This window comes from Salvelinus namaycush, chromosome 37 (assembly GCF_016432855.1).
Source record: "Salvelinus namaycush isolate Seneca chromosome 37, SaNama_1.0, whole genome shotgun sequence".
NCBI lineage: Eukaryota > Metazoa > Chordata > Actinopteri > Salmoniformes > Salmonidae > Salvelinus > Salvelinus namaycush.
Window position 1 is genome coordinate 16,554,281 of NC_052343.1, and position 21,956 is coordinate 16,576,236.

At 46.1% G+C, this 21,956-nt stretch overlaps 2 protein-coding genes across 4 annotated transcripts; both read right to left on the minus strand.

The window, feature by feature from the left end:
• Nucleotides 1-447: 447 nt before the first annotated feature.
• Nucleotides 448-8,443, minus strand: LOC120031545 (zinc fingers and homeoboxes protein 1-like). Its single transcript, XM_038977345.1, has 6 exons — nt 8,103-8,443; nt 7,322-7,601; nt 5,483-5,979; nt 5,094-5,315; nt 3,136-3,297; nt 448-3,005 (listed from the first exon to the last, which is right to left on the minus strand). The coding sequence occupies exons 2-6, from the start codon at nt 7,479-7,481 to the stop codon at nt 1,500-1,502; spliced, it is 2,547 nt and encodes an 848-aa protein (XP_038833273.1). The 5' UTR covers nt 7,482-7,601; nt 8,103-8,443; the 3' UTR covers nt 448-1,499.
• Nucleotides 8,444-8,755: 312 nt separating this feature from the next.
• LOC120031315 (ATPase family AAA domain-containing protein 2-like) lies at nt 8,756-21,601 on the minus strand. Of its 3 annotated transcripts, none has more exons than XM_038977022.1 (28): nt 21,304-21,601; nt 20,675-20,838; nt 20,439-20,506; nt 20,142-20,304; nt 19,778-19,859; nt 19,383-19,677; nt 19,084-19,201; nt 18,923-18,937; nt 18,520-18,751; nt 17,473-17,588; nt 17,189-17,363; nt 16,955-17,043; nt 16,658-16,817; nt 14,701-14,791; nt 14,169-14,486; nt 13,741-13,861; nt 13,367-13,553; nt 12,837-13,022; nt 12,022-12,157; nt 11,605-11,801; nt 11,215-11,374; nt 10,897-11,019; nt 10,598-10,744; nt 9,903-10,360; nt 9,733-9,799; nt 9,514-9,638; nt 9,107-9,235; nt 8,756-8,965 (listed from the first exon to the last, which is right to left on the minus strand). In XM_038977022.1, exons 1-28 carry the CDS (start codon nt 21,478-21,480, stop codon nt 8,933-8,935), a joined length of 4,332 nt encoding a protein of 1,443 aa, XP_038832950.1. In that variant the 5' UTR covers nt 21,481-21,601; the 3' UTR covers nt 8,756-8,932. The 3 variants fall into 3 exon arrangements, with proteins under 3 accessions (XP_038832950.1, XP_038832949.1, XP_038832951.1); XM_038977021.1 differs by having other exon boundaries at nt 9,903-10,363; XM_038977023.1 differs by lacking the exon at nt 18,923-18,937 and having other exon boundaries at nt 9,903-10,363.
• Between the last annotated feature and the right edge of the window lie 355 nt (nt 21,602-21,956).

The following is a 21,956-nucleotide window of genomic DNA, read 5'->3' on the forward strand; positions in this document are numbered from 1 at the left end:
AATGTTAAAACTTCTTTACATTTTCTGGATTTACTGACCTTCATGTCTTAAAGTAATGGACTGTCACTTCTGTTTGCTTATTTGAGCTGTTCTTGACATAATATGGACTTGGTCTTTTCTTCTGTATACCACCCCTACCTTGTCACAACACAACTGATTGGCTCAAACGCATCAAGGAAAGAAATTCCACAAATTACTTTAACAAGGCACACCTGTTAATTGAAATGCATTCCAGGTGACAACCTCATGAAGCTGGTTGAGAGAATGCCAAGAGTGTGCAAAGCTGTCATCAAGGCAATGGGTGGTTACTTTGAAGAATCTAAAATAAAATAAAAATATAACACTTTTTTGGATACTACATGATTCCATATGTGTTATTTCATAGTTTTGATGTCTTCACTATTATTCTACAATGTAGAAAATAGTAAAAATAAAGAAAAACCCTGGAATGAGTAGGTGTGTCCAAACTTTTGACTGGTACTGTACATACTGGGCCTCCAGGCCCGTATTCATAAAGCGTCTTAGAGTATGTATGTAATCTTTTACATAGTACAGACTCAGAGCTTCGTAATGGTATATTATACACTACAGTTGGAGAAAGCTATGTAGCTTTAAAAATTGCTATTCTTGTATAACCAGTTGAGGAAAAGCCTTAAGGTTGTTTTTTTTCACACTTGCCAGAGAGCTCGAATTTGTTCACACCCTCTTAAGCCTTAGCCCCACCCATCTCTTTAAGGATTCACACGAGCTCATGGGTCGGTCTACGGACTCATTAGAATCTAAAAGGCTAAACTGATCCTAGATCAGCACTCCTACTCTCGAGTCCCTTGGTTTCTAAGTCTTTCATAGCACAGGAGTCCACATTCAATAGCTAACTTTGGCACCGCAGTTCCTCCAACCAATTTCAATAGGAATCCATAATATAATCTGATTTCACATGATTCATTGCATTCATTCCATGAATGTACTTACAGTACTTTGTAATCTCTATAATAATAGGGATATATACGAGAGACATTAGCCATTAAAAAAAGGACCTCTTAATTGCACATAAATAACTGTGCCGAATACTGTAGATTAACAATTGTCAATTTTCCATGAATTATCATCATATCAAATATTGTATTATCAATTGAATTTCAGCATTTTAATGTCTGACCAATTCATATAAAATTAGGTATTTAAAATACTGGTTGTAATTCTTGACGAGATTGACTAATGGCGCTACACTAGCACTGTAAAAAGGTGCACATATTGTTTGTATTGGTGGGATATTATCGTTCAGTCTTGCATTCAGACAGTACCCTTTAAAACACGTAAGAGAAAGTTAAATGTGTTTGTGCTGTTGGACTAAATCCATTTGGGAACACCATAGCAAAATGTTTTGGAACAAAGCAAAAATGGGCATTTCTAATTGGACAATTCCATGTAGTCCCTCACTGTTTCAGTCCATTTTCCTTCCATTTGGTGCCTAACGAACACAGCCCAGCTGTCCTTCACTACTCCGACTGTGTTTTTCTGGCACCCTGAGAGGGCTCCCAAGAATCACTTTCATCAGTGTCGTCATCATCCTCCTCCTCCTCCTCCTCCTCCTCATCATCTTCCTCGCCCACCACGGTGTCATCCTGCTCTTCAGGTACCATCTCATTCTCACCCAGCAACGCTTCCTCTTCCTGCTGCTCCACGTTTACCTCAGCATCCCCAAACGGATCAGCAACCATATCTTCCCTCTTGTGTATCTCAGCGAACCACTCTCTCACCTGCTCGTATCCCATACTAGACTTGGTCACAAGCTCATCCAGGTCCTGCTCATTCAACAACTTGTGCTTCAGGTAATACTCCTTCAGAATGTCTTTCCCAGACTTCAACTTGATGATGGGCAGTGGTGGTGACTTCTCCGTGCTGGTTGACCTCTTGGCCTTCCTGCTCCGAGACCTCCCCCAGCCTCGGTTACGTATCCTCCTCTTCCTGTTTTTGTTGCCGTTCAGTCCCTCTACGTTGCCGCTCTGGTAGTGGAAGAACCACTTGACGTTGCCGTTCTTGAAGGAGTACCGGGTATCTCCGAACCAGTTGACTACGTAGACCCTGGGCAGCCCGCTCTCCTCTGCCAGCTTGTCATATTCCTCTGTGGAGGGCCATTGGGTACGGACAAAGGCACTCTTCAGGACGTGGAGCTGCTCGGGGGTTTTCTTTCCAATGTTCTTGTCCCCCCTGTTTGGCCGCCGGCTACCCGGAGGGGTCTGGGATCCTTTTCTAGACGAGGTAGCCTCGCTCTCCATCCGCTCTGCTTTCAGCTCAGGTGACTCTGCTTCCACTACCTTCCTCTTCTCTGTGAACCAGGCGTCGATCTCTCTCCTGGTCAGCTTGGTCTCCGTCCTCAGCCGGGTCAGTTCGTCGTCAGACGGAGTACTTACCTTCTGGTAACTCTCCTCAAGAACCACCAGCTGCTCTGCTGTCTTCTCCTTGAACTTCTGCAATGTGAAGTCTGGGAAGGAGTTCCAGGTCTTGGGACGTGGCTCTTTCTCTTTGACGGATGGTGTGGGCGGTGGAGACTGAGGGGTCTCGTCGCTGGAGTCAATGACGATGGTGGTGCCGCTGCTGTGACCCCTGGGACTCTGGCTGTCGTGGAACACGATGACGTTGCTGTTCTTGGAGTTGCGCTGGTTGTAGCGCGTGTCGCTGAACCACTTCTTGATCTCCCCTTTTGTGAGGCCGGTCAGCGTCATGAGCCTGGCGATCTCCGCGTCGCTGGCGAAGTGGTTCTTCAGGTAGCTGGCTTTCAGCTCCGCCAGCTGCTCCTTGGACTTCTTGGGACGCATTCCAAAGTGGTCGGCGCTGAGGGCCGAGTTCTCCTGTGGGGTCAGGGAGGGAGGCTGGACAGTGGTGGCTCTCTTCATCTCACTGACGGCTGGGCTGGTCTGGTGGGAGGACATCTTGGGGACCTGGCTGTGGCTTGGCATCCCTGCTACTGTCAAGGTGATGGGTGTGGTCACAGGCGTGCCAACCTGTTCAGAGTTTAGAAAAGTTTCACTCACTCCACAATATTACAACAACTAACAAGACATATTGAGTTGAGAAACTATAAACAGAAAATATGACATTACATCATCCACAATGTCATCAATAAGTACCAACCTGTGTAAAAACCAGGCCTGGCTGCCCTACTATCTGACAGGTCTGGAGGATAGACTGCAGGCCGTTGGCCGCAGCAGAGAGCTGGTGGGCCGGGATAACAGTGATGGTCTGAGGCACCGTGTGCACAGTCCCGTTGAACTGCTTTCTCCTGGCCTCCTCCACCTCAAATCAAAAAGTGGATTTGTCATATGCACAGGATAGACGTAGTGTAAATGGTACAATGAAAAGCGTACTAGCAAGCACCCCCTTCAACAGAGCGACAACAATTAAAACATATACACTGCTCAAAAAAATAAAGGGAACACTTAAACAACACAATGTAACTCCAAGTCAATCACACTTCTGTGAAATCAAACTGTCCACTTAGGAAGCAACACTGATTGACAATACATTTCACATGCTGTTGTGCAAATGGAATAGACAAAAGGTGGAAATTATAGGCAATTAGCAAGACACCCCCAAAAAAGGAGTGATTCTGCAGGTGGTGACCACAGACCACTTCTCAGTTCCTATGCTTCCTGGCTGATGTTTTGGTCACTTTTGAATGCTGGCGGTGCTCTCACTCTAGTGGTAGCATGAGACGGAGTCTACAACCCACACAAGTGGCTCAGGTAGTGCAGTTCATCCAGGATGGCACATCAATGCGAGCTGTGGCAAAAAGGTTTGCTGTGTCTGTCAGCGTAGTGTCCAGAGCATGGAGGCGCTACCAGGAGACAGGCCAGTACATCAGGAGACGTGGAGGAGGCCGTAGGAGGGCAACAACCCAGCAGCAGGACCGCTACCTCCGCCTTTGTGCAAGGAGGTGCACTGCCAGAGCCCTGCAAAATGACCTCCAGCAGGCCACAAATGTGCATGTGTCAGCATATGGTCTCACAAGGGGTCTGAGGATCTCATCTCGGTACCTAATGGCAGTCAGGCTACCTCTGGCGAGCACATGGAGGGCTGTGCGGCCCCACAAAGAAATGCCACCCCACACCATGACTGACCCATCGCCAAACCGGTCATGCTGGAGGATGTTGCAGGCAGCAGAACGTTCTCCACGGCGTCTCCAGACTCTGTCACGTCTGTCACATGTGCTCATGTGCTCAGTGTGAACCTGCTTTCATCTGTGAAGAGCACAGGGCGCCAGTGGCGAATTTGCCAATCTTGGTGTTCTCTGGCAAATGCCAAACGTCCTGCACGGTGTTGGGCTGTAAGCACAACCCCCACCTGTGGACGTCGGGCCCTCATACCACCCTCATGGAGTCTGTTTCTGACCGTTTGAGCAGACACATGCACATTTGTGGCCTGCTGCAGGTCATTTTGCAGGGCGCTGGCAGTGCACCTCCTTGCACAAAGGCGGAGGTAGCGGTCCTGCTGCTGGGTTGTTGCCCTCCTACGGCCTCCTCCACGTCTCCTGATGTACTGGCCTGTCTCCTGGTAGCGCCTCCATGCTCTGGACACTACGCTGACAGACACAGCAAACCTTTTTGCCACAGCTCGCATTGATGTGCCATCCTGGATGAACTGCACTACCTGAGCCACTTGTGTGGGTTGTAGACTCCGTCTCATGCTACCACTAGAGTGAAAGCACTGCCAGCATTCAAAAGTGACCAAAACATCAGCCAGGAAGCATAGGAACTGAGAAGTGGTCTGTGGTCACCACCTGCAGAATCACTCCTTTTTTGGGGGTGTCTTGCTAATTGCCTATAATTTCCACCTTTTGTCTATTCCATTTGCACAACAGCATGTGAAATGTATTGTCAATCAGTGTTGCTTCCTAAGTGGACAGTTTGATTTCACAGAAGTGTGATTGACTTGGAGTTACATTGTGTTGTTTAAGTGTTCCCTTTATTTTTTTGAGCAGTGTATATTCAATGACTGAAAATACGTTTTAAAAAATCACAATAACAACACTATATCCCCCCCAAAAATGTAACTCTGGTATAAGACAAACATGAATCTAACAGAAAAAGCACCTCCTCGGGTGTCCAGCTGACCCCGTGCTTCAGACGCTGGGCAGAGAACCAGATCTTTATCTGTTCCTCACTGAATTTGGTCTGAGCCGACAGACCCATGATCTCTGATACTGAAGGGTACGGGAACTTCTTGTAGGTGTTGACCAGGACTGTGTTGGTATCCATGGATTGGTTGTATGAGGGGATGCTGCTGACGGGGATGAGGAGCTGGGCTTGGGCGCTCTGCGGGGAGGGAGAAAGAGAACGCAAGAGAGAGAGTAGAGAGCAAGAGCAGAGAGAGAGAGGTTTTAGTCACTTATTTATCAGTAACATTACATAGTATCAACAGCAGTGAAAGATGATTTGTTTTATACAATTTACAATTTCAAAGAATTTGAAAATATGATCACCTGCTGGGCCTGCAGAGCTGAGAGGACCTGGGCCAGACCAGGAGGGAGCTGGAGTCCAGACATATTGGAGCTGAGGACAGAAGATTTCTTATGCTCTGATGACATCATATTGGGAATGTTCAGGAGAACACTGTGTTTCATGGACTCAGTGTAATGTGGGCTCATCTTCTCTACAGGAGTGAGGAAACCCAGCCCCAGAGGTGCTTCGATAGGCTCCTGCTCCCCTTCACTCTCTCCCATCCCGTCACTCTCCTCGGCTGCTTTCAGAGACACGGCGATCCTCTTCGGTTCCGATTTACCCCTCATTTTCATGATGGGGGTTTTGCTGAGTGAGATGCCAGCTGAGGCGGGGTCATCACTCTCTTCAGTCTCATGCTGTGTGTAACCCCCATCCGAGAGAAGGTCACTGAGCGTCTGCTCCAGGGTTGGTTGGTTGCTGCGTTTCACTCCTGTGCAGGTGACACCGTCCTCTCCGCTGGAATGACTGATGTCGTGCTCTGAAAAGTAAATTGCCCAGCTATGTTAGTTTAACTACATCAGAGAACAAGGGTCATTTTCAGGAGTAGAGCACACCATAGCAGATCGGTTTTGAAACAGTAGGTCAATATGGGCATTTCATATAGGTTTCAAAAGCTTTTCTCCTGTTTAGTGCCAACAGAACAAAATCAAATCACATTTTATTTGTCACATGCTTGGTAAACAACAGGTGTAGACTGCTTACTTACAGGTCGTTCCCAACAACGCAGATAGAAAGATAAGAGAAAAGGAAAAATAATAACACAAGGAATAGCACCTGGCCGTGCTGCTGCTCCAGTTTCAACTGTTCTGCCTGCGGCTATGGAACCCTGCCCTGTTCACCGGACGTGCTACCTGTCACAGACCTGCTGTTTTCAACTCTCTAGAGACAGCAGGAACGGTAGAGATACTCTCAATGATCGGCTATGAAAAGCCAACTGACATTTACTCCTGAGGTGCTGACTTGCTGCACCCTCGACAACTACTGTGATTATTATTATTTGACCATGCTGGTCATTTATGAACATCTTGGCCATGTTCTGTTATAATCTCCACCCGGCACAGCCAGAAGAGGACTGGCCACCCCTCATAGCCTGGTTCCTCTCTAGGTTTCTTCCTAGGTTTTGGCCTTTCTAGGGAGTTTTTCCTAGCCACCGTGCTTCTACACCTGCATTGCTTGCTGTTTGGGGTTTTAGGCTGGGTTTCTGTACAGCACTTTGATATATCAGCTGATGTAACAAGGGCTATATAAATACATTTTATTTGAATATATCCACTGAGTAACAATAACTAGGCTATATACAAGGGGTACCAGCACCGAGTCAATGTGCAGGGATACGATGTAATTGAGGCAGATATGTACATATAGGTAGGGACAAAGTGACTAGGCAACAATATAGATAAACAGTGCAGCAGTGTAAGTGATTAGTCAAGAGTGCAAAAAGGGTCAATGCAGATAGTTAGTCCGGGTAGCTATTGGTTAACAGTTTTATGGCTTGGGGGTAGAAGCTGTTCAGGGTCCTGTTGGTTCCATATTTGCCGTGCGGTAGCAGAAAGAACAGTCTAGGACTTGGGTGGCTGGAGTCTGACAATTTTTAGGGCTTTCCTCTGACACCACCTGGTATAAACGTCCTGGATGGCATGGAGCGCAGCCCCAGTGATGTACCGGAACGTACGCACTATCCTCTGTAGCGCCTTGCGGTTGGATGCCAAGCAGTTGCCATACCAAGTGGTGATGCAGCCAGTCAAGATCGAGCCAGGTGATTAACATTTCAAGAAACAGATGTGAGCAACATGTTGAAGAAGAATAAAACCCTTCCCCACCTGTCTCTGGGTCAGTGGAGACCACAGCGGTGTCTGTAAGTCCCTCTGCAGCGCTCTCAGCTCCATCCTTCCCCTCCCCCACCTGCATGTCTGCATCCTCCATCACGTTAGAAGAAGGCAGGACCATGCAAGGTGTTGTTGACTTCCTCCTGCTTGCCATGGTGTAGGTAGGCTATCCTCCAAGATAACTTTGTGTAAAGAGATGTGTCTGGAATGGATGACCTTCCGCTAGTGATGGTTTGATTCACATACTAAAACCTCCAATATTTTCATCTGTGGACTGAAATAAAATAAAAAATGTATTTGACAGGTTCCATCCAATATAGTTTCACTTGAACAGCTACAATCTGTATGGATTACTGCATAAATGTAATAGCACGTTCGCTGTACAGTAATTACAGTGAAGTTGAAATGTGTCCTAGCTATACCACCTTTTGCATGTGAAACCTATTACAATGATTATTTCTGCACACGACTGCAACTTGTTTGTAGCTACTGTCTAGTTTGTAGTAGCTGGTCATTTACAATACGTTTGGACCCAATTGCTCTTAATGCCATTTGTTTATGTAGAAAAAAAATATTGCTATCCAGTGTAACTATAGCAAATTGGTTATTTTATTAGATTGCTAGCTATCCAGATCTAGCTAACTAACCTAGCTTCCATTTCTGCATCTAGCCAGCCAGTTTACACCTGGGATAGACATTGCGGCTGGAAGCCAAATACTGTAGCTAGCTAGCCACCACAGTAGGCAGTACAGCAGCTGAGTTTGCGTTTACTTACCAGGACAAGAGGTAGCTTCTGCGCAGGCTCTCCTGCCCCCGCAATTTGTCTTAGGTTCTCGTCTAATGTTAGCTAGCCTACCTCTGAACAGTTCAGCCCGAGCTCTCTGCCGGACTGCAGTAGTTTTGCTCGGAGGCAGGCGAGTCCAGTTCACCGCTGTCTGCAGATGAAAACATGGAACATTTTCGCTGCAACAGTTCTTTTCCCGACTGATAGCCCTTTACAGACGTATTCAAAAAGGCAGGAAGCCACTACATTAGTCACTTCAAGCAAGCCATTTGTCCATCAAATTATATCACACTTTGTGTTCTTTTTTTAATGGCAGTTTTTAATGATTAAGCGGCGTCATCACGTTAATGCGATACGTCTTGACGTCATTCATAGGCGACATCTGTCACGCATACATGGAGAAATGTTGCTTCAAATAAAATGTATATCAACCAATAGAAGCATTTAAAAAGTGACGGTCCTGACGTTTGTATGCATACAGTATTTATCGTTACCGTCTGACCACAAAAAAAACCTGAGGCTGCACCATGCTCAGTTTGTATTCCGCTATAAACAAAGAAGTTACTGGCAATAGATATTTTTCAACCAGTTAACACATCACAATATCGTCTTTCCTTTATAGTATAACAAGACACAAGAACAAATACTTGTAAAAAAAACACTTTAATTAAATAAAAGAAACAGTATACAAGTTGTTAGGAAATACACATCTGTATATTTCTATCAAAATATAGTTATAGACTTGTTCTTTATACATTTAGACAACGGGGAAATACTACGTGCAATCCATGACTAGCTACATCTTTATTGTATAAAACTCATTATGAAAAATCTTCAATTTCATTTTCCATTTCCTGGAAAGAGAATAAGAAAACATTAGAAAACATAGAAAAACTCAATTTATGGGGCATTGCTCAATGATATGTTTCATAAGTGCACTTATACATAAAAAAAAATAATGCATAGTACAAATTAAAATGTATAGAATGACAAACCTTCAGCAGGGCAGTCTTGTCGTAGTCTTTGCGGTGTCTGTAGATACTCTGACACAACAAGGCGTATAGCTTCTCCAGTTGATAGACCTCATATCCCTCAGTCTTAGACACCGCTCTCTGAAGCAGCTCCTGAAATGAAGGAGCAGAAAACCAGCTCAGCACTGAGGTCTTATATCCTCCATCTTTGTCTAAAGGAAGAAGGTGCCTCCGTCTGATTCCAGATCCGTTTGTGCTCTTGCCAACTCTATTGCTGTCATTGTCAAGCCAAAACATGGCTTGGCATGACAATTCCAATAGACTGCCACTGGCTAGTTGCCTTAACCACAGATCTAGGATCAGTTAACAACCTCATTAGGAGGCTCGGGCGACGACCTGACCCTGGACCAGCTGCAGTGATAATCTGTTACCTTTAGTTTGTTGTGATCCACCACAGGGGGCTTTGTCTTCTGGTCCAGTATCTCCTGGTCAACATCCATCACCTGCTGCATCCCCTGGTACTTCAAGCCCCGCGTCGCACGCCTCACTCCTACTTCTGACAAGAGGACAGAGGGACAGAGTGAGTGTACAATTCAACAAAGTTCACTTAAAAACAACAGAGTGTCATTGTGGGAAGGGAGGCTGCAAACCTGTGGTATTCTCTTCCTCCACTTCCACTCTCTGAGGCTCAGTTTTGTCAGTAGTGGACGGCTGCCTCTGGGTGAATGAGGAAAAAGTTGAAAACAGAGAAATGCAATCAATTCAGCAGGAGAATCATCTATACAAAAAGCAACATCCATTTTACAACAAAATAACATACATTGTCTCCCCCTTCTGGTAAGATGTGGTTTTCCTGGGCGCCAACCACCACTACAGGGTCCTGGGTGCCCTCACTGCTCTGGTCTCCAGCCCTAGCCTCCACAGCTGCCTCCACCCTGGGCTGGGTAGCCTCCGTTGTAGCCTGGCTAGCCTCCTCCGTGGTCCGGCTGTCCTTAGTGTCTTTGTCCATGGGCTGGCTGTCCTGGTTCTCCTGTTGGGCTGGTTCCTCCTGCTCCATGGGGGTCTCCTCAGCCCCGGTGATCTCCAGCTCCTCCAGGCCTGACTCTGCAGCATCACCACCCTCCTCCTCCTCCTCCTCCTCCTCACTCTCTGCCCCTCTCCTCTCCTCCTCCTCTCCAGACTCCACCACAGCAGAGTGGTCTTTAGAAGTGTGAGGAGAGGACCTTTTCCTGATGATGCCGTTGCACCAGCGGCTCTTCCTGCGCTTCTTCTTCTGAGCTGCTGAGAAGTAGATGACCAGATAATCAAAGCCAATTCAAAAACCACCTTTATGAATGACTGAATGATGTGTGTAAACATGGTGAGAGAAACTGACAAGGTGTTATCATCGGTCTGTCATTACCAGCAGTTAGTAGAGGATAGATCTGGAAAGCTCTCCGTAGTCTGTCTGCAGAGTAGTGAAATGCTAACCTGTGTAGCATTGTGTGTCTGTACATTATTGAGATGCTTGCTAACCTGAAGGGCGTGGTGTGGTCACAGCTGAGGGAGCAGCAGCGGTAGACTCTTTAGAGGGGCCTGCTGCATCGGTGCTCTTGGCATCCACTGATCTCGTCTTGGGATGAACGTGATAGTAGGATGGAGCGAACCTTGAAGTGGAGCAACCTGGAAGTTAAGAGAGAGGCAGTTCATATTTAAATCTATCAGGAACGCTCTTCTTTCATCCATCCAGGAGAGCAGCAGCACAGATCAACTGGTCCCTGAACTCTAGAACCATCTGTCTGGAACTACTCTGCACCAATAGAAAAACACCTGACCTCTTGTGCCGCGGGACTCCTTGATATCCTCGCAGATCTTCTCAAAGTCTTCATCCAGTTCGTCTTTGACGATGGCCTGAACAGTGTCCTTCAGAGCACAGGCTCTGTGGCGGATCTGACGATCTGGAAAACATCCAGTACAGACTTGTCATCAGTATGATTATGAAGTGATGAATGGATAGATTCATGAATTAATAGTTGGCTGAATAAAGTAATGAATGATTAGTTGAATACATTAATTTATGAAATAAATGAAACATTCTCCCATGAACAGGAATACAACATCTGTGAAAATTCTGGATATCGCCTATTTCTTACCTGAAGGATCTTTGTCAGGGTTGTATTCCAGACAGTTCTTCCAGATGAGATCCACGTCGTGTACAAACTCCTTCACGGTCACGTACTTGTGAGTGTCGATGTTGGAGAGGACAGTGGACAGGTCCATGGGCTGCTCTATAACTGTAGCATAGTCAGGTACCTAGACATGATCCATCAAAACAACAGGTCAGCCATTCTCCATGTGATAGAGATTCTACCATGTCCATGTTTAGACAACATCTGGCCTCTTCTCTTTATTTAACCCTCATCTGATGTTTATACATGGCTCAGAACACAGCCCTCCCCTCTAGAACACAGCCCTCCCCTCTAGAACACAGCCCTCCCCTCTAGAACACAGCCACTTTTACAGCAATTGATGGTCAGTCTCACCTCCTCCAGGTCGACGGGCTTGGTGAAGGCCTTGAAGCGTTTGTCCTGAGAGAGGCGGTTGGTGACATCACGCAGGAAGAGGCGGAGCTCCCTGAGAGTGTCTTCCTCCTGCTCCTCCAATCGCTGCTGCTCCTTCTCCGTCAGCATTCTCGGGGGAAGAGGGGGAGCCACGGGGAGCACCTCCAGGGCTGCAAGCACTGGGGAGGAGGACAGGGAGGTAAGTGACTAACCACATGACTGAGCGAGTGCTGACAGCTTTGGTACAGAGAACGTGCTCCTCTAATTTTCTACTGCTTGATTACCAGCACCTCATACAATACTTACTAGTTGTGAAGTTGAGCTTGTTTAACCATTGTCTTAGGTTGAACCATTATCCAGGATTCCACTAAAATATCTCAGAGTACGGTGCAGTCTTACCTGCTTTCTTCTTGGATGCAGGAGCTTTGGCAGCCTGGTTTAGGATGAGATCGTCAAAGAAGTTCCTTCTCTCCTGTGGGGTTGGGACCTGAACCTGGAGCACCTCTCCATACTCAGCACAGAACAGGTCCTGGACCTATGGGGGGGGGGGGGGGGACATTTACCAAGATGAGTCACCAAGTGAACATAACATTCAGATGAATAGGAATGAACGAGATCATTCTGACTGATCCCCTGCTCAGAAGCCCAATTACAACCCTCCAGTGCACATTTTCTAGGGCTTGTGTCCCGTTGGTCATTAGATCTCTTTTAGTCCTCGTTTGGACTAATCTTCCAAGAGTCCTTAAAAACATCAAAATCCTACAATCACATATAACGCACAGCAGACAAAATACACTGCCATATTGGTGATGTTAGGGGCGGTGTGTTCACTACATCCTGTTAGACTGCTGTGGGGCGGTGTGTTCACTACATCCTGTTAGACTGCTGTGGGGCGGTGTGTTCACTACATCCTGTTAGACTGCTGTGGGGCGGTGTGTTCACTACATCCTGTTAGACTGCTGTGGGGCGGTGTGTTCACTACATCCTGTTAGACTGCTGTGGGGCGGTGTGTTCACTACATCCTGTTAGACTGCTGTGGGGCGGTGTGTTCACTACATCCTGTTAGACTGCTGTGGGGCGGTGTGTTCACTACATCCTGTTAGACTGCTGTGGGGCGGTGTGTTCACTACATCCTGTTAGACTGCTGTGGGGCGGTGTGTTCACTACATCCTGTTAGACTGCTGTGGGGCGGTGTGTCTGTCTACAGTACCTACCTCAGGGAAGAGGCTACTGTGGGGGACATTACAGGTGGCCAGCAGCAGGATGGGTGAGAATGAGGGGATGTCCTGTAACAAGCTGAGGAAGGTAGCTCTGAGAGCAGACCCCACCGTGTCCCACCACCGCTGGATGTGAGGGATATAAAGGATACTGGGGGACGTCCTCTTGGCCTCACAGAACATCTACAACACATCATTACAGAACAGTGTTTATATGGACATGCATGCCTCCGCACAGAATATCTACAAGTCAAAACATACAGGACATCAACTGTCCATCAATACAAGACATCAATACTGTCCATCTCTAGGTTCATCAATACAAGACATCCAATGGAACATCAATGCTGTCCATCTCTGGGTTCATGTCAAAAGTCTTTCTTAGACTCCTCTCTCCTCGGACCTTCTCCAAATATGTGAAGAATCAAGGAAAGACTAAAGATAGCCGTCTGTCATGGCTGCTGGCACAGGGCTCAATAGTGCACTATACAGAAAACAGGGTGTGATCCAAGGGGGTAGTACAGTACCTGAGCGCAGGCCTCCTCAGGAGAGGTGGTGCTGACGCCGAACAGCACGGCCATGTCCAGGGTGTAAACTGTGAACTTCTCCAGGGCATGGAGCACAGCAGGGGCCAGGTGACTGCTCTGACCTGACCCAGGACGCCCCGCCAGCAGCAGCCTGGGACGGTACGATGTGGGCTGGTTCAGCACGCTCCTGGGAGAACAGAGGAGAAAAAGACTCAAATACTTTACAAGACCGGAGCTCAATACCCATTCTCACGAAGTGTACACTTCAGTCCCCACACAGATTTCAAAGATGTCCAGTGCACACGTCAGGGAGGAGTGGGAGAAAGACAAATTTGGGATAAGGATTTCTGTGCGTTGGACAACCTGTTACTCACCTGCTGAAATGCAGGAAGCCCCCAGCTGCCTTGGCCTTGTGAGAGAGACCGTTGATGCAGACAGAGTCCTCATCTTCACTGTGCAGGAGATCGGCATCTAAAACACCAGCTGGGAGGACACCTGAAGACAAGTGGTAAAACATCTTAGAACATGACAACCAAGTATGACATTCAAGAACACAATACAACATACCCATTCTTATACAACAGGCAGGAGGGCATACCAAATCTGGGTCATGTTTATTAGGGCACACTGTAGCAAAACCTTTGCTAACAAAAAACGAATTAGAGAGGAGTTCTGGTAGTACGTCCCCGTTTCAAAACTTCCCCCCTACTTATCACGGCCCTGTGGACTAAAAAAAATCTCCCGACAATGAAGACAGTTCACATGAGAAAAAAAATAAATTCTCTTGTCCCAGTTGACCCACCGTTGTCTCGCTTGTCTCTCTTGAGCCCCTGTTCTGCATGTGGGAACAGCCTGCTAACTGTACCAAGTACAGTCTGTAAGGCTGCACCAAGCAGTGGCTGGACTACAGGAGTCAGAGCCTTGGCTGGGGACGACACAGCTCTCTGGGAGGCTGGGACTGTCTTCCTCATGGCTGACAGGAAGTCCCTGCTGCCGATGGAGATAGATGCCACATCTAAAACCAGCTTCTGGGACGTGGAGTAAATCTGAGGGTAGCGTCTCCTCAGGGCACACAGAGCCGCCTCAGCACACACCGCCTTCATGTCAGCACCGCAGTAACCTAGGAGACACAGCAGGGGGACGTTGGGAAACAGTGTGGCAACGCAAGAGAGCATCAGCTACATGTTCTGATTACACACAACACTTTCAGTGAGCCTCCGAAAACGATTGGAATATTTAACAGATTGGAATTTTAAAATGGCGTTTGAAAGAATGGGTAATCTTTTAAAAATTCTAGGTTGGTTTGGGAGAGGAGGGATTAATAGAAAACATACCAACACACTTGTCTGCCAGTTCCTCCAGGAAAGAGGCTGATGGCTGGGGAGTCCACTGTCTGGTGTGGATCTGCAGAATATCCTTCCGAGCCTGCAGTGGATAAAAACATGACCATGTATGTCAAATATGAATGTTTCCAAAAACAGTTCTCCTACATGAAATAAAAAGGACCCTAATCTTAGTAGAACAAAGTAATGTTACCTGTTTACTTCTCACACAAGTCATCTTTTATCATACATACAGTACCAGTCAAAGGTTTAGACACCTACTCATTTAAGGGTTTTTATTTTTACTATTTTCTACATTGTAGAATAGTGAAGACATCAAAACTATGAAATAACACATGTAGTGAACCAACATTTTTTTTATTAATCAAAACATTTTATATTTGAGATTCTTCAAAGTTGCCACCTTTTGCCTTGATGACAGCTTTGCACTCTTGGTATTCTCTCAACCAGCTTCACATGGAATGCTTTTCCAACAGTCTTGAAGGCACTCTCACATATGCTGAGCACTTGTTGTCTGCTTTTCCTCCACTCTGCGGTCTAACTCATCCCAAACCATCTCAATGGGGTTGAGGTCGGGTGATTGTGAAGGCCGGGTAATCTGATGCAGCACTCCATGACTCTCCTTCTTGGTCAAATAGTCATTGTCATGTTGAAAAACAAATGATAGTCCTACTAAGCCCAAACCAGATGGGATGGCGTATCGCTGCAGAATGCTGTGGTAGACATGCTGGTTAAGTGTGCCTTGAATTCTAAATAAATCACTGACAGTGTCACCAGCAAAGCACCCCCACACCTCCTCCTCCATGCTTCACGGTGGGAACCACACATGCGGAGATCATCCGTTCACTTACTCTGCGTCTCACAAATTTGGACTCATCAGACCAAAGGACAGATTTCCACCAGTCTAATGTCCATTGCTTGTGTTTCTTGGCCCAAGCAAGTCTCTTCTTATTGGTGTCCTCTAGTAGTGGTTTCTTTGCAGCAATGTGACCACGAAGGCCTGATTCACACAGTCTCCTCTGAACAGTTGATGTTGAGATGCGTCTGTTACTTGAACTCTGTGAAGCATTTATTTGGGCTGCAATCTGAGGTGCAGTTAATTGCCGATTTTTGAGTCTGGTAACTCTAATGAACTTAATCCTCAGCAGCAGAGGTAACTCTGGGTCTTCCATTCCTATGGCGGTCCTCATGAGAGCCAGTTTCATCATAGTGCTTGATGGTTTTTGCAACTGCATTTGAAGAAATGTTAAAAGTTCTTGACATTATCCGGATTGACTGACCTTCATGTCTTAAAGTAATGATGGACTGTCGTTTCTCTTTTCTTATTTGAGCTGTTCTTGCCATATGGACTTGGTCTTTTACCAAATAGGGCTATCTTCTGTATACCACCCCTTTTCTTGTCACAACTGATTGGCTCAAACGCATTAAGGAAAGAAGTTCCACAAATTAACTTTTAACAAGGCACACCTGTTAATTGAAATGCAATCCAGGTGACTACCTCATGAAGCTGGTTAAGAGAATGCCAAGAGTGTGCAAAGCTGTCATCAAGGCAAAGGGTGGCCACTTTGAATAATCTCAAATACAAAATATATTTTGATTTGTTTAACACTTTTTGAGTTACAACATGTGTTATTTCATAGTTTGATGTCTTCACTATTATTCTACAAAGTAGAAAATAGTAAAAAGAAAGAAAAACCCTCGAATGAGTAGGTGTCCAAACTTTTGACTGGTACTGTGTGTACACACACACACACATAAATAATATGATTTGAACAAACATGACCTCCATCAGTGGTGTATTCACTAGGAACCAAACGGAAGCAAACTCAACCAAACAGAGAGGGACCTACCTGAATTTGTCTACTAGAAATCTGGTTTTCGTTGCAAAACTGTTTTCTATGGCGTGCACTAATGATTACACCCGTGGTCACCAAGACCCTTGTCTCACCTCTCTGTCAGGCAGGCCAAAGAGGAACTCTCGGTCGAAGCGTCCAGGTCGCCTGAGAGCTGGGTCTATAGAGTCCAGACGGTTAGTAGCGCCGATCACCACAACCTCTCCTCTGCTGTCTAACCCATCCATCAGGGCAAGGAGAGTGGACACGATGGAGCTGTAAGATGGAAACACATACAGAACATTATTCCCACTGTACGAAGACGTACTAAACAAAAGATACCAAATAGCTCAACGAGAAGCAATGATGTTTGTATTGAAATCAGTTTGTTCCAGTGATTAACAGTGTCTGACCTGTGTATCTGGTCTTGTCTGCTTGAGCGGACGGGAGCCAACCCATCAACCTCATCAAAGAATATAATCGATGGCCGCATCTGATACGCCTAAAAGATTTGGGGAAAAAATAAAACGTTTTAGTATTTCCTCCTCCAACTCATCTCGGTTTCAACATCCTGGAACAATACCTGGAATACAATATATTTCAGAACCAGAAGCCAACTTCCATGGAGAATAATGGTAGGTAATGACCTGGTCGAAGAGAAGACGGAGCTGCCGTTCGGACTCTCCCACCCACTTGCTGAGGCAGTCTGCTCCCTTTCTCATGAAGAAAGAGACCTTCCTCTCTCCCTGACTGCACTCGTTAGCCAACGCCCTGGCCACTAGAGTCTTCCCTGTTCCAGGAGGTCCGTAGAACAAACAGCCCCTACAGACACACACACAGTAAGAATCTACAGCATCAAGAGCAACAACAGATCCTAGATCATTCCACCGTAAGAGTATGGATGACTTTCTAAACATTTCTTTCTAGCTACCTTGGTGGTTGGATCTTGAACCTCTCAAACACCTCTGGGTAAAGCAGAGGGAAGACCACCATCTCTTTCAGGGCAGAGATGTGTCTGGTCAGTCCCCCAATGCTGTCAAAACGCACCTAGAAAAACAACATTACACCATTTCAATGTTGGACAATGTTGTCTGGGACTTTCCCAGTTATCTATCCTTTCCCTCTTTCATTCCCCCTCACGGACTTAACATATGACTGGTGCAGGTATGGACTGGAGAGAGCTCCTGAAGGTTTCCTCCTTACTGTTACTAGTCAGACTTACTGTCTGGTCTACCTGCATGGGGTCAACGTCAGCTAGACTTACTGTCTGGTCTACCTGCATGGGGTCAACGTCAGCTAGACTTACTGTCTGGTCTACCTGCATGGGGTCAACGTCAGCTAGACTTACTGTCTGGTCTACCTGCATGGGGTCAACGTCAGCTAGACTTACTGTCTGGTCTACCTGCATGGGGTCAACGTCAGCTAGACTTACTGTCTGGTCTACCTGCATGGGGTCAACGTCAGCTAGACTTACTGTCTGGTCTACCTGCATGGGGTCAACGTCAGCTAGACTTACTGTCTGGTCTACCTGCATGGGGTCAACGTCAGCTAGACTTACTGTCTGGTCTACCTGCATGGGGTCAACGTCAGCTAGACTTACTGTCTGGTCTACCTGCATGGGGTCAACGTCAGCTAGACTTACTGTCTGGTCTACCTGCATGGGGTCAACGTCAGCTAGACTTACTGTCTGGTCTACCTGCATGGGGTCAACGTCAGCTAGACTTACTGTCTGGTCTATCTGCATGGGGTCAACGTCAGCTAGACTTACTGTCTGGTCTATCTGCATGGGGTCAACGTCAGCTAGACTTACTGTCTGGTCTATCTGCATGGGGTCAACGTCAGCTAGACTTACTGTCTGGTCTATCTGCATGGGGTCAACGTCAGCTAGACTTACTGTCTGGTCTATCTGCATGGGGTCAACGTCAGCTAGACTTACTGTCTGGTCTATCTGCATGGGGTCAACGTCAGCTAGACTTACTGTCTGGTCTATCTGCATGGGGTCAACGTCAGCTAGACTGGCTCCAATCTTCATCCTGTCCTTGTGGATTCCCAGGACATCCTCCTTCAGCAGATTCATGGGAAGACATCTATTCACCGATCTGTTCCTGCTCTTCCTCCTCCGCCTCTGGAACTTCTCATCGTCAGAGGAGGAGGAGGAAGAGGAGGAGGACGAGGAGGTGGAGTCACTACTGTGGATGGCATGTCTTCTTCTACATGGTAAAGAAAGGAGTATGGCAGAGTCAGAGGTCAGTAACGTCACTGACTAATACAGACAACGTAATGCACACAAATCATCACCATGCAGCTCAATGACCAAGAAACCAGCCATTACAGAAACCCTGACGTCACCACACATCTAACACACACTGGCAATAACTTACCTATCAGACACACTCCTGTGGATGCCAGAAATCAGAAGCACAAGGAAGTAGAACTTAGGAATGAATTGTGATTTGTTGTAATAGTTAGGAAAGAATGTTAAACTAAACTTGATAAGTCAGACATGGAAGGTAGTAGGTACTAGGTTCTTTAGCCTACAGACCTGTTGCCTCTCCTTATGTTGTAAGGGCTTCTCGGACCAGTAGAGCTGAACCTATACCTCCGCCTGGATGGGGACATGTGTCTTGAAGTCTTGAAGAAGATGGTCTTTGTCTTGGGCTCTGTGGGAAATAAAAGGTCAACCATGAGAAATTAGTCAAAGGACAAGTTATGGGAATAATAACTAATACTACTAAAGCTTGACAGTAAAATGTAGAGTCCATGCACCGGTGCTGATGGCTAGAAGTATACAGACTTCAGTGTAATAAAAGATGCAAATAGTTTCAACAGGAAATATCTAACCCTCCCGTGGTGCCTGGTAGCGAACGGCAGCTTTCCTCTGCCTGAAGTCATAACGTTTCTCGTTGTCCTCTTCATCATGGTCATCATCATCGTCCTCCTCCTCATCATCTTCATTACGGTCGTCATCATCGTCGTCGTCTTCGTCATCTGCCTGATTATTTTTGCCTCCCTCTTCCTCATCATTCTCCTCTTCACTGGAGATCACTCCATTTTCATTCTCTTGAGGATCTTCACTTCCTTCATCGGTTCTTTCAGAAGTCCTTTTCCTCTTGGCCCCAGCGTAGATTACAAGGTCCTAAAATAAAAGGGGAAAATAACATTATTGGGGGACATCATGGTGACATTTAACAAAATCTATTATAAAGCTATGAACCTGTAGCATTAATAAAGTTTACCTCCTCCGTAGTATCCCTGCTTCTTAACCGGCGACGCATTTTCTGCATGTCACCCATCTTCTGCAGCACTGCCTCAGCTGTACTTTACGAATAGAATGAACAAAAAAACAGGGACTGTTTAATTTCACCGTTACCGCTAGCCGTTATCAACTTTGCCATTATAAACATGCAACCCAGACTGACAAGGAAATGTACAACAGTGGTGGCCCAACCCTCCTCCAGAGAGGAGGAGAGTTACTGGGCATGCAGGTGATTTCTCCTGCCCCGGTGCTAGATTAGGGTTGCAGGGGAAAACCCTGTGGTAGATGGGAAGCTAGGAGGGTTGGCCACCCCTGATGCACGATGCTGATGGAGATGTTCTTACTTGGTGATGAGGCGGTTATAGAGTACAGACTGGTTCCTGGAGTTGCGCTTGTATCTGGTGATCCTGGAGCTGCGTCTCACAGAGCTGTCCTCCTCCCTGGGACGCAGAACAAACTGGGTCTTCAGAGTAGAGGCCTCTTCTTCCTCAACTTCATCAGTAGCATCTGGAAGATTTTTTTATTTACTTGATGATAAACATTGTAGCTGACATAAATGAAACCAATGGTGTCTCCTTCTCGCTGTACTGTTGGAGGTGGCATTGATTCATGTAAATGTGATCTAGAAATGATATAGTTACCAGCTTCAGATTGTTTGTCCCTGGATGACGCGGAGGCTTTTCCATCGCCCTGCAGTCTTGGGGATTTCCTGCAGAAATCAACAAAATGAGAACTTAAACATGGAGGGTTGTGATGACACCTTAGGTTTGTAAACATGTTTCTGTCGTCATGCATCTCATCGACTATACAGAGAGGAGTAGAAGCTGATTTTACATACAATGAATACCAGTTATCTGCATAAAACATAAGTAGTTACCTTGTGCTGTGTTCGCCAGTTTCTTCTTTCTCAGGGGACTTGATTGGGCACTTTGTCTGGCCATTCATTTTAGCCAAGGACACCTCATGTTTGACGGTCTGTCCCCTGGTCCTCAGGGATCCTCGTCTCGGAGGGCTATCCTCCTCCTTCACCATCGAGTGGCCCTATGTTAGAAAAAACAAAAACATCAGCTGCCTTCACATAGAAATCCAGTCATTTTTAGTGTAGTAAGCTAGCTTATAGCTGGCTAGTTATAGAAGTTAGCTAGCAGGCAACATACCTGTCCACATTCAGAAACAATCATTAAAGTTATTGTTAGTCAGTGCTACTTACTAGCCATCTAAAGGGGCTAGCTAACTAGCTGAGTTTACTCAACTCCACGATATAAACATCTATGGGCGATACCCCATAGGGTATGTAAACTAGAGACAGGAGCTAACAGGCCAACTAATTTATAACATTAGCCTCCAGTTAGCTTACAACTGGCATAGAATGCGGTTAACTAGGTACATAAACAACATCAATGTCGGGCTAGCTAGTTAGCTGGTTAGCTAACAGCTGTCAGATGGCTAACAACAGCTGAGTTTACAGCGACATTTTATAATGTCAACTATCTAAAAGGGCCTCACATTTGGCGTGTTTTCAGTGTTACTGGAGCTGTCATCCAGGCCCCTCTTCAGCCGACTCGACTTTGTCTGCGATGCGCTCTCCAGCGACAGAAACTCGGAGCTCGTATCCAAGTCAACCCGGTTCTTCTTCCGAGTTGCTGGTTCCGCGCCCACGCCGCTGCTGCGTAGCATCACCATCCTAACTTTAGACCGATTTTTATACTAACTTACTTGTGTCAAAACTGAAACTATTTAATAACATTCCTAGGTAATATATGGCCCGTACTAACACACACCGCTCCCCAACCAAAACCCTTGATTTCTGGCGCCACAAACGTCACTGGAAGACAAGTGACAGCACGCAGTATCCTGACGCAAGAAAACATAGTTCATCATAAAAAGTAGTGATTATAAATTTCTAAATCACCAATTATGTCATGCTGTATTGATATCAATGACCACATGAATAGCTATAAATATTATAATTATAGAAATCTATCCCAGGGCCATCAGTGATATGTTCTTATATCATTCAGTTGTGCGGAGGGATATTATGGGAAAGATGTCCCGGTTATTTTTGGCGCGCTGTAAATTGCGCATTATGGAAAGCCTAGCTACAGGTTCATGATAAAGCATTTTCTTTACTGTTATGAAAATATAACTTGTTTACTATA

Excerpts from the sequence above, each read along its gene's own strand:
- LOC120031545 (XM_038977345.1), bottom strand. The coding sequence starts at position 7,481 with ATGGCAAGCAGGAGGAAGTCAACAACACCTTGCATGGTCCTGCCTTCT. Across the intron at positions 5,980-7,321 it reads CTCCACTGACCCAGAGACAG|AGCACGACATCAGTCATTCC; the intron begins GTGGGGAAGGGT and ends TTTACTTTTCAG. Across the intron at positions 3,006-3,135 it reads CAGGCCTGGTTTTTACACAG|GTTGGCACGCCTGTGACCAC; the intron begins GTTGGTACTTAT and ends AACTCTGAACAG.
- LOC120031315 (XM_038977021.1), bottom strand. The coding sequence starts at position 21,480 with ATGGTGATGCTACGCAGCAGCGGCGTGGGCGCGGAACCAGCAACTCGG. Across the intron at positions 13,554-13,740 it reads GGCTTCCTGCATTTCAGCAG|GAGCGTGCTGAACCAGCCCA; the intron begins GTGAGTAACAGG and ends CTGTTCTCCCAG. Across the intron at positions 9,639-9,732 it reads GGAGGAAGAGAATACCACAG|AAGTAGGAGTGAGGCGTGCG; the intron begins GTTTGCAGCCTC and ends TCCTCTTGTCAG.